Source organism: Gadus chalcogrammus, chromosome 15 (genome assembly GCF_026213295.1).
Source record: "Gadus chalcogrammus isolate NIFS_2021 chromosome 15, NIFS_Gcha_1.0, whole genome shotgun sequence".
NCBI lineage: Eukaryota > Metazoa > Chordata > Actinopteri > Gadiformes > Gadidae > Gadus > Gadus chalcogrammus.
In genome coordinates, this window is record NC_079426.1 from 21,860,139 (window position 1) to 21,872,638 (window position 12,500).

General features: G+C 42.0%; 1 protein-coding gene across 1 annotated transcript in view; it reads left to right on the forward strand.

Moving 5' to 3' along the window:
- The window catches only part of LOC130404632 (pro-neuregulin-3, membrane-bound isoform), a 285,157-nt gene that overhangs the window by 167,634 nt on the left and 105,023 nt on the right, over window positions 1-12,500 (forward strand). The window contains exon 3 of the mRNA XM_056609478.1: window positions 4,214-4,343. Within this exon, the coding sequence (XP_056465453.1) occupies window positions 4,214-4,343 (130 nt within the window). The remainder of the gene's footprint in view (window positions 1-4,213; window positions 4,344-12,500) is intronic.

Below are 12,500 nucleotides of genomic sequence, written 5' to 3' on the forward strand. Positions count from 1 at the left end.
GATAACCTTGGTTGACATTAATATTGTTCCCGTCTGGAACTTTATGTTGATTTGACAATTTCATCAACTTTTTTCCCTTTATTTTTCACAAAAACATCACAAGGAAGATGTAATGTGACTCTAATGGCCGTATCATTTATGAAAGCAGATATGTAATCACTTAACCATGTCTTCTCTGCTTGCATGGCTTCTCCCGGATACATGTTCGAAACACCCTGCTGACAAATGGCCGGTGGGAACCTCTTAAAGCTTTCTCATTTTTCTTTTCCACAAAAAAGGCAAAAGCAATCAGCGCTGTGGTGTGGTGTTAATTGGAACATGGCTCTTCGTCATCACTGGCTTTTAGATTTTTTTCAACATTCTAAGCCATGCATTAATGTATTAAACCTAAACTGCTATCCCAAAACACCCCAAGGTTTATAATGGCCAACCAGTCTTCAAATATCATGTTTAAAATTACTTTCACCCTTTGAAAATAATCCTTGTTAATAAGGGCAAATGTAGAATTGTTATATAATGAAAAATATTAAATGCACAGTCAAGACACATCACTATAACATTACAGGTTATGTAATGAAATCATGTTTGTCATGTCTGTGTTTGTTATACACATGTACTACACACAATGTTCCAGGCTGTGGGAAATCTACTGCTACAACTTCTCAATGTATTTGCCATGTTATTCCCATTTCACATATTGGGATAGAAGCCATCTTCCAGGTTCTTAAAAACATGCTCCTTGACAACAATGTATGAGCAAGTGACGTATATATGCCCCTTTTGAATATGTCAGAGCTTGTTCCTGGTTATTCTCATCTCAACATATTGCTGTTTCTCTCATTCAATATGCATAACCCGCTACGAGTCAAATCAATATGTTTAGAGGCCCATCTGCATTTTATGCAGAGAGGCAATACATCTGGGACAGTACAGAGACGATACGCCAGCTAGCGCATTAATTGAGAACGGTAAACAGACAATTTGACGGAACTACTTGTCCAGGTGTACGTATATCAGGAGTTAATGCACACCCTGCATCCAATCAGAATCGAGTATTCCCGCAGACCGTGGTATAAATTTATTTATACGGTTCTTGAAACATTCCCATTTTTTGACATGTTAAAACGGCACTGAGGTCCCACTGTGTTCCTCCTCATGATGAGTTTAGTAGATTGGGTTCACAGAGGTCCTAGTTGGACCATCACTGATGTGGCTCGTCACCCTCATTACGGGTCGAATCCTGGTATGGAAACGGGTAGGAGACCAAACCAGGGTACCTACCGGTGCGTCCATTATCCTGGTACATTAAGGTAGCACACCCATAATCAGTGTTATGAGCGCTAGCTGAAAGCACCCTACGATAGGGTGACCAAACGTCCTCTTTTCCCCGGACATGTCCACTTTTTACGTCCCGTCCGGGGCGTCCGGGGGGGTTTTATTAATTGATGATAATGTCCGGTTTTCGGACATTATCTCGTCGCATATTTGTTTTTGCCTCGTCGCATATTTGTGTTTCTGGGTCTTTCACATAACCTACTAGTTATTACCATTGTATATGTCTATGGTTATTACGGCCTTCCAAGTTCTGGAAATGGTATCTCCCTTACGTTCCACCTTCTTGAGCGAGCTGACGGGTGGCGCTGTCACGTTAAAATTGTACCGGGGGCGAAAATTGTACCGGCCTACGTCATCGTTTGTTTACATCCTGACAACCTGCCCTGCAACAGACGACGCGATGCAGAAAACATGTTTCCAAACGACGAAATAACATAATACAGATAGCGGATCGCTATCTGAATTATGATAGATAGCGATAACACTTGTTTTTACTTTATATTTGTATTGTATTTAATTGTTTAATCGAAACAATAAAGAAAATTGCCCGCGAAACGGGCGATCGCGTCAAATGACGCGTCAAATCACGTAGGAAGGTTCTTGAACATTCTAGACTATGAAACCTGCTTAAAACACTCAGTTTACTAGCTAAATTCGATTAAACAATTCAATACAATACAAATATAAAGTAAAAACAAGTGTTTTCTAGCGATCCGTTATCTGTATTATGTTTCAAGAACCCTCCTACGTCATTTGACGCGATCGCCCGTTTCGCGGGCAAAACATTTGTCATTTGACGCGATCGACCGTTTCGCGGGCAATTTTTTTTATTGTTTCGATTAAACAATTAAATACAATACAAATATAAAGTAAAAACAAGTGTTATCACTATCGATCATAATACAGATAGCGATCCGCTATCTGTATTATGTTATTTCGTCGTTTGGAAACATGTTTTCTGCATCGCGTCGTCTGTTGCAGGGCAGGTTGTCAGGATGTAAACAAACGATGACGTAGGCCGGTACAATTTTCGCCCCCGGTACAATTTTAACGTGACAGCGCCACGAGCAATATAAAAAAAAAATGCGCTGCGTAGCGGTCATCAATGAAGTACCACATTGTGTGGGGAATAGGTATTTTGGCGACCCCTGCTGCAGGCGCACACCTGCTCGTTGAGAAGGTGCCGTGTGTAGACGGAATGAAACCCCCACTGAAGACGATACAACCCCCCCCCCCCCCCCCCCCCCCCCCCCGTCAACAATCTCGCCCGGGGCTCGATTGGACCTAGGATCGCCACTGTCTGCAGCCATGCTTAAACGTAAATGTAAGTTCACGGACGAACTAAAGAAAAAATACCCATGTTTTCGCCCCCCCCCCCCCTCCCCGCGACGAAGTGTCCTCTTTTTCACAAACTCAAATCTGGTCACCCTACCCTACGATGACACCCCTGTGAATCGGGTGTTTAGCGATGGTTTATGCCAGAGCTCTATGGAGGATTCCTATAGTTTGTACATAAAGCGTGTTCAGACTCAGAGCGCACTAAAACACATCCCTGAGAGCGCCTTCATCCCGGGCCCCCCTGATGTATCACCGGGGGGCATCCGGCTCTCCAGCAACAGTGGCGACTTCCCGGCCGTATTAATCACAGCGGGATACATCATTACAGGCTCCCCATCCATCTTTTACTTGGGGACATCACAGGGTCTAAACAAACAATATCTTCAAGGTAATGTGTGTAGCCTGGTGTAGTTCCACGGTGCATTGTGGTGGGGTGGCAGCCAGCCGTGAGGATGGCAACTTGGGTTGTGAGTAATTGGCCGTTAGCCACTTAGTCTGTTCTGGAAACCTGCAAGGTATATTTTATTTCGGGGCATTCATACAATGTGTTTTCTTTTCTGTTGTGCTAAGTGAAAAGCGTTTGTGGGTGATTACGCTGTTGTCTGAGGAGGTTTCTTGAGGAGAAGATAAAATATCTTGTGAAAACAACGATTATTGTGGTAATCCTTTGAGTACTATGAACACAATTATTAAAACACGCTTGCTTTTCACTAAAAAGCTACACGCTGTATTCATTCATTAGTTTTCTCTGTTGAACAATTACAAATTTGATTTCCATGGTGAGTACCGCACACATTCACTCGTTAAATGGAGGACTTGATTTGGTGTGTTTTGGTTTGTTCTGCGTTGACTGTTGTTACTAGATTAGAGGAGCCAGACAGAGACAGATGATTCTAATGAAGCGTGAAGAGTGAAAGGCTAGTTTGGTATAGTAAGATAAATGTATGTTGTCAGAAGGCCTGATTATAGAAGACACACTATGTTCATATAGGTTCCTTAAACACAGACACACACATACAGACACACAAAAATCCACATGCATGCATGTAAACGCACGCAGACACACACACACACTCCCATGCACAAACAAACACGCACAAACACACACACACACACACACACGTAAACACACACACACGCACACACACACACACACACACACACACACACACACACATACACACACACATACACACACACCCACACACACACACACACACGTGCATTCATGCACACATACACACATAAATATACACAAAAACACACACCCACACACTACCCATGCAGTGCTAATCTGAAGTCACAATGTCAAACACTAAATCAAATGTTCATTTGACGATTCAATTCCTTATTCATCATTTAAATTTTGTTTACCAAATAATTGTAAGCCAAAATCCCGTGCATGTGTGTCGACGTGCTTGACAAATGAACCAGATGGTGTTTTTTTGTTCTTCTGTCAGACTGTGATTGTTGACAGGGATGTTGGATGAGCTTAGAGCTAAGAGCTAACGCTACAGCCCTGTGTGTGTTGTTACCACAGCCTCTCCCACCGTGCCACCTCTGCGGTCGGAGCACTTCAAGCCGTGCCACGAGCGGGACCTGACCTATTGTCTGAACAGTGGCGAGTGCTTCGTCATCGAGACACTCAGCGGCCCTCACAAGCACTGCAAGTAAGTGACTCCTGCTCGTCTCTCGCCGCTGTGATGCTACGACGTGGCTGCCATCGCTAGGACATTGCTTGTGTTGAAAGGATCAGACGCCAACGCATCTGGTGCTCCTGTGTGATTGTATCTATAACTTTGTTGAATAACGTGCAGTGTGCCCTTCCCCTCCTCTTTCAGTGAGGAGGTATTGTTGTTGTCCAATTCAACTGTTTTTGCTTTGCTTTGCGTCGCCCTCTATCCACCGCTGCCACATCATGGTTTTGGTCATGGTTTTCCTTTTCAGTATTACTCTGATAATATCGTATTTAATAATAATATGATCAGGATATTGAAAGGTTAGGGAAATTAGTACCTCAGTTACTCTTAGGCCTTCTGGCAAATATCATCTTTTGTGACTGCCGAAATCAGTTATTGGCAGATCGGAATGTATTTCGAGAAATTGTTCAGTAATTTCTCTTTTGAAAGTACTGACTCAAACGCTGACATTTGTATCTATTTTTCATGTTGTTGAATATTATATTCCTCAACAAAGAGTGCATTTGGAGTGTGGTTGACTGAAGCCAGCTGGAGGTAGGCTAGGCTGCGTGGGTCTTAATGACTTTCTGTCATTAAGACAGAAAGTCATTAAGGCTGTAGCCTTATTTTGTGAATAAGGGAATTGTGTTTCACGGTACACTTTTGCTCTTATATTTGGCTGATATGACAAATAGTCGGTTATGGTGAGGCTGTGTGAGGCTTGTGTTGGTTGCATGCCCCAATTAAAGTAGTTGGGTCCTTCTAGTTTACCCTAATTTTGTACTTTCTCAGAACAAAAACATCTACAACCACAAAATAACACAATAGCTACAAGCAATTGCAATAAATAGAAGTGCAAATTACACAAAAGACAGTTAAATGGGAATAGTAGTTTGATGAAAATAATTTACGCCAATCCCTCTGTAACAGGTAGGATATCTATGTTTAGGTTGATAATTGTAGCGTCTTCATTGTGGTTCCAGGGCGTAGAATTGTAACGGTGCCTTATTCATTCGGTTGTGTCGATCACATGTTCCGCTCCTTTCTTATTCACCCTGCTGCTCGTGTGTGTGTCAGTGTGTGTATCTGTTTTGCATCTGTATTGGTGTATGTGTTAGGCATATGTACAGTGTGTGTGTCTTGGTTGTCCTAGATTTGAGGATAGAGCTGGTAGGCACGAGGACTGGTAAAATCTAGGGCTCTTTACTAATTAGGTCCCGAACTGCCGGCTTCAAGACACAAACCTCAGGACTTCCATACAACCCATGCACAAAGACTGCTCCTCTTCCCCCAGGAAGCAGAGTTTGTGTTTGCGTGTGAGTGTGTGTGTGTGTGTGTGTGTGTGTGTGTGTGTGTGTGTGTGTGTGTGTGTGTGTGTGTGTGTGTGTGAGTGTGTGTGTGTGTGTGTGTGTGTGTGTGTGTGTGTGTGTGTGTGTGTGTGTGTGTGTGTGAGTGTGTGTGTGTGTGTGTGTGTGAGTGTGTGTGTGTGTGTGTGTGTGTGTGTGTGTGTGTGTGTGTTTATGAGTGTGTGTGTTTATGAGTGTGTGTGTGTGTGGGTGTGTGTCTGTCTCTGTGTGTACATTTGTTTGTCTGCATGCATTTGTGTGTGTGAGAAACAGAGAAAGAGAAAATATGGAATGAAATGTAAAGAGGAAGACATTTTTATGTGCTCATAATTTGACATGCAGTCAAGCAGACCCTGACGCAATAACGTGATTTTAAATGCAAGGATGATATTCCATCCCCACCAAAAAAAAATACAAATGTGCATACAAACACTCACACACACCCGCAAGCACACACACACACACACACACACACACACACACACACACACACACACACACACACACACACACACACACACACACACACACACACACACACACACACACACAAACAAACACTCACACACCCACACACACGGTTGCCAACATCAAAGAGTGTGCTGCACAGTCATTTCCTGTGTGCTCTGCATAATCCAGCAGTCAAAAGTCAGAGCGAGTCCACGGCAGACAGACACCCCAGTTTACCCCGTCTACACTTCCTGATAAGGATGGGAATGGGAGTACCCCGGGCAAGAGAGCTCTAGAAAATATGCGAAAGGAAAGGAGAGAGAGGGAGAGAGAGTGAGAGAGTGGGCTAGACACAGAGAGGAATACAACATTTTCTTATGAATGTTTTGTCATTACATTTTATTTAATTGTTAATATATATAACAATAGCCGTATAATATACAGCTATTGTGCTTTTCATGTGAGCTGCTGTAAAGCCTTCATTTCCCCGTAGAGATGAATATAGTATAAGTCTCTATCGGTTTAATATAGGCAGACGCAGCGGACCAACGGCCTGGAAATTGAATCTATTTAAGATATTGGCCCTTTTTACATGATAGAATTATCTAAATTCTAACCCTGAATCAAGATAGGATCTAGATCAAAGTTGTTTCAAACGTAGGGGCAGTTTCTAAGAGACCTTTGTTTGAACACGCACATACAGTTGGCCGGTGACCGCATCGCAGAAACAATAGTAGCAAACAGTTAACATTGCACTGAAACTTGTTTCATGATAGATTTCCTAGGAAAGGATAGGAATGATAAAATGGAAATAAAGTGTGCACAGCACAGCACAGTTCTAGACGTTTTAGAGACATTTGCATACAGCATCCTCATTTCAGAAGGGGCTGACCGGTGATGTTAGAGCCAAGCATGAACCAAGGCCATAATCCGGCGGAACGACAACGTATGGCTCGTCAGTCTGGATTGAATTGAGTGTGCACGACCTCCGGGGGGCGATTCTCAAATCGGCATCTGCATCTCTTCGACAACCATTCCATCTGTTTTGACAAACACAACCTCTCTCAGTAGATTGAGCTCACATCTAATTTTCAATTCGGAGATTGAAAGGGCTTCGGCCAACGGGGGCCTTGAAACCGCAGAAGGGCTACATTTGTGTGTTGGACATGCTAATTATGTCCAACAGTGTTGGACATGCTAATTACTGTAATAATTCATTTCCATTGAAGTTCGGAAATTCGGTTTTGCTTAAGTTAACAACTCATTGTTTGACAAAAATGTAATTGTTACTCTTTAAATGTTATTTTTAAGCATAATTGAATCTGTTCTTTATACTTAAAAATTTCGAAAAAAAAAATAAAAAATCCTTCCATTGACAAACCCTGAAACCCAATCTGTCCTTCTCAAAAACATAATGGAAAACTTCACCAAATGCATGGGATAGTGTGATTCAATTTGTGTTTCCAACAAACTGAGACGCATCAGGCTAGAAAATGCTGTGATCAATCCCAGCTGTGGGGCTGCTATTTACCATGTCACTTCGTAGTCACATTTTTTCCACAATTCTTTATTCTGCAGGTGAAAACTTCTATCCAACTAAAGAATCCAGTGATTCTGTCCATGCTATTAACAGTGATTCCCTAACTCTTTTCCACTTAGCTCCGTTAGCTTCCGGGGGGGCATGTAGTCCGCCATCATTGTTGTTATCGTTCTTAGACACCAAGGGCTAGCCAATCACTAAAGCTAGAGGGTCATGGGGAGGGGCGATAACGTCATCGTTTGCGTTTCAGGCGTCCACAAAAATCCTAACACAAAACCGCATCGTTACGGTTTTATTTGAAACCACCCTGGGACATGGTTTCAGAATAATGTGGTTTCAGGCACCAGATCCGCCGGATCCGTCTGGACGGTCAGCCCAAACGCACAACACATATGCGGTTTCACCCCAAAAATCGGCTCAGTGTGGACGGGGCATAAGTCACAAAGGACAACCCTCCGTTTCCCTCCTTATTCTTAAGCCGTCCTCTCATTCTTCTGCTGTATTTTTTTACGCAAACACACACACACACACACACACACACACACACACACACACACAAACACACACACACACACACACACACACACACACACACACACACACACACACACACACACACACACAGACACACGCACGCACACACACACACACACACACACACACACACACACACACACACACACACACACACACACACACACACACACACACACACACACACACACACACACACACATGGTGAACATTGCTTTCGGCTCCATACTTTGCTATTGAGTCATTAGCGTTCAGCTAACCAGAAAATTAGTCAGTATGCTAAGATAACAATTTCCCGAACATGGCAAGAAGCCAATGCGATCAGCTATAAATTTATGTGGCAGTAAATTTGATTAATTATTTGCAGTAAAGTTGATGAATTACTATTTCAATATAGCACGATCTCACCCATTGTAACTGAAAGCTGTAAGCAAGAGATTTAAACTGGAAATGTACCGGTTCATTCGCGTTTCCTTTCCTATCCTTATTTCCCTGCTGCCGATACGCGAGCACGCGATTTCGTGCTCATGCGCACAAACGTTAATCTATTGAAGCGTGTTCCAGAGCACGATTGTCCGACTTTTTTCGTGCTACACAGAACGAAATGTAAACCAATGCATTCTGAATGGGAGTTTTCTCAGACAATTAACGTGCTCCACAAAACGGTACGAGAGAGAGGGGGAGGGACAGAGAGAGAGAGCGAGAGGGAGGCTTCAGAAAGGGTGTTCTCAGATAGTACAGTGCACCCTAGTTATGTTTATGCCAAAACCACAAATGCTATATATATATATATATTGCCTAATTATATATATTGCCTATATATATATATATATATAGGCTATATATATAATAAGGCTATAATTATATTATTTAGCGTGTAATGAGACAATCTATAGCCAAATTGTCGAAGATGCCCGAGAATCTCCGGAGATATCAGCATGGGAAATCGGTGCATCAGACCCATGAACCTATGAAGAAAGACGTCATCTCAAGCGGGAGAGAACGTTTGCGGTGCTGGTTTGTAGTACAGGGCTCTCATGTCTCATGCATTCGGCGTGAGACACACGCAATTCAACCCATGCACACGCTCGAACCTGGTCTCACGAAAATACGTGACACTGTCACGTTATTTAATCTATTGAAACGTGATCAGGGACACGTAGGCCTATTTTCTAAATGTTGTATTTCAATTGGAAGTAGGCTATTTGTCGTGTCACTATAAGCACGACTTCCAAACTAAGGTTCTGTCCCGGAGCGTTCTCCCTAATGTCCCAGATCATTCATTGTTGAAAATTGTCTGTGATAACTAACAAATGACAGCTTTTGGCCACCCGTTTCTACTTAAAATTGTCTGTGATAACTAACAAATGACAGCTTTTGGTCACCCGTTTCTACTTAAAATTGTCTGTGATAACTAACAATATGACAGCTTTTGGCCACCCGTTTCTACTTTCACCTTTGATACAGAGAAATTGTGACAATACACGGATATATTAAATGCAGGTGCGCTGCTCTGTAGGCAAACCGCGAAGGAAAAAAGGGTAGCTGCTTCATCTGTTCTTTTTAGAATTGTATGTCTTGATGTTTATTTTATCTATCCATCCACTAGCCATCTATTGTCTTGTTTTTGGCTATGTGAATGAGTGTCCGCGTCGATGCCTCGCAAGTCCAGTGTCGCGAGCGGACGTTGCCATGACATCGAGAAATCATACCGTATTTACTGTAATGGGTTGTAGTGAGTGTAACATAATTCACCCACAGTATTTTGTTATGTGTTCTTTCAATTGTGTTAGGCATGTCGTTTACTGTCTTGGTGGTTCAGGGATCGCTGTCCCTTTAAGGATTACGAGCGCCTCGTGACGTCAGAGCCCATGCGGGATTTGTTTGCATCCCTGTGAGTGTACGTGTGTGTGTGTGTGTGTGTGTGTGTGTGTGTGTGTGTGTGTGTGTGTGTGTGTGTGTGTGTGTGTGTGTGTGTGTGTGTGTGTGTGTGTGTGTGTGTGTGTGTGTGTGTGTGTGTGTGTGTATTTGTGTGTGTGTGTGTGTGTGTGTGTGTGCGTGTGTGTGTGTGTGTGTGTGTGTGTGTGTGTGTGTGTGTGTGTGTGTGTGTGCCTGCATCCCTGTGTGTGTATGTGTGTATGTGTTTGTGTTTGTGCATCCCTGCGTGTGTGTGCAGGGGCGGAGGGGGTACTATGTGGTTGGTGGTGGCTCTGGGTGCGAAATGGAAAAGCTGAGAACCCCTCAAATCCCCTTTCCATTGGAAGCAGAATCTGACAGGATACAAACACACACACACACACACACACACACACACACACACACACACACACACACACACACACACACACACACACACACACACACACACACACACACACACACACACACACACACACACATACGATTAACAAACTCACAAGCGAAAAAAATATTTTTTTCAGGGCCACCACTTTCTCCCTTGAATATGTAAACCATGGCCATAGACACACAGTCACAACACACTATTTCAGACAGACACTCAAACAACACATTCAGAAGCACACTCAAACAATGCCCCTTCAGACACACACTCAAAAAACACATTCAGACACACACTCAAACCCAATGCCTTCATATACACAGTCAAACAACATGCCTTCATATACAAACACACAAATTGACAGATAAAATATCTTGGAGGAGAATGCGTATGATCCCCAAAGGTGCTTTATAATTTAAGAGCCATCATTTTAATTTAGTTTGTAAGAAATGGCATCGCCATCTGTCAGCTATTAGCCAATGAAATGAACGTCTGACCATTTCAATTTTAGACCAATCCAAACTCATTTCTGACCAGTCAGGAGTTTTTTCCTGAAAGGTTCAGGAAATCGATTAACCTGAATCTCCCTACCAGTCACAGGGGCTCGTCATGAAACACTCCTCAATGGCGGACAAATATAGGAAGGGGGGAGCAGAGAGGGAAGGGACATTTTTTTAGTTTAGTTTACAAAATCATGCACTCTTCTGCTTATTTCCGCTCCCTCTCTTTACAGCTTTCAAGGCCTACCTACAGCAACAGACATTGACATAATGCAAGACATTGGAATACGTAACCTGTGTAGACTTATACCTTTTATCACTTAGCTTAATACTATAAACTTAAAGAGTTAAACACTTTGAATTACTGCACATATTTACTTACTTAATTGTCTGTGCTGGCATTTTTGTGCGACTAAATTAACTTCTTGTCAGTATCATTGATGCCTCAATAACAACACAAATCCCCTTTGGACTTTAAATGGGTGAACAAATAATGTATATACATATATAAATTATTATTACTTAGTAATTAAACCCAAAGCAATAATGTGGAAACCCAGTCGATAATGTAACAAATTTCTAAGCGCATAATATAACAACATTTTACCTATAATTATACAACGTATAACATTTTGGTTCACCTATAGCATAATGAAGCAAACATAATCATTTCCTCCTTACGTTATGAAGCAAGAATAATAATTTTATGAAAGATTGGAGTATGAGTTAGAGACAAATAAAGAAGAACCGACGAAGAAGAAAGATGTCTGCGTTACCGGAGAAAGAGCGTATATTTTTGCTTAATTTCAAATATAACTAACACTTGGACAAATGTATTAATTTCTGTGTTTAACTGAGAAAACAGGAAGTGGAAGGACGTGACGCCATAATGTTCTGACTGTCATTTTCTATACACGTGCAGCTGTGAACTCATTTATTGTAATGAATTTGCATGAAGTATACTTTTACGGTTATGATAAGACCTATCTTTTACGTTCATCACAAATGACTCTTCAAAGCAGTGCCAACATTTAAATATTTTTTAACCATTCAGCGAACAAAAGGCAACAGGCTGATTATCATTTAGGGGGCCACTCAATGACATGCAGAAGCATCATCAACACGCCCACAGAAGTGGTGTGAAAAAAATACTGCCTTTCTTCTCCTCATTCACATATAAGTTAATTTACATTTCCAACGGAGAAAATACTACCTCAGGAGTAGAATTACTCAGGAGATTTTCAGGGTACAAATGTCAGGATATGTAATGTTCACACATACGGCCCATCAGGAGAATATCAGGACTTGAAAGCAGCTATGTGTGAGCATTTGATTACATTATAAAATGAGTCAATTTATGGGTAGATGTTTTCGTTCTGCGTTATAGGGATGCTGTCCGTTTAAGATCACGTGACTTGTGTGTTGATATGCCGGTCGGCAGATATTTGAATTTAACGGTTTTTATACAGCAAAATAAAC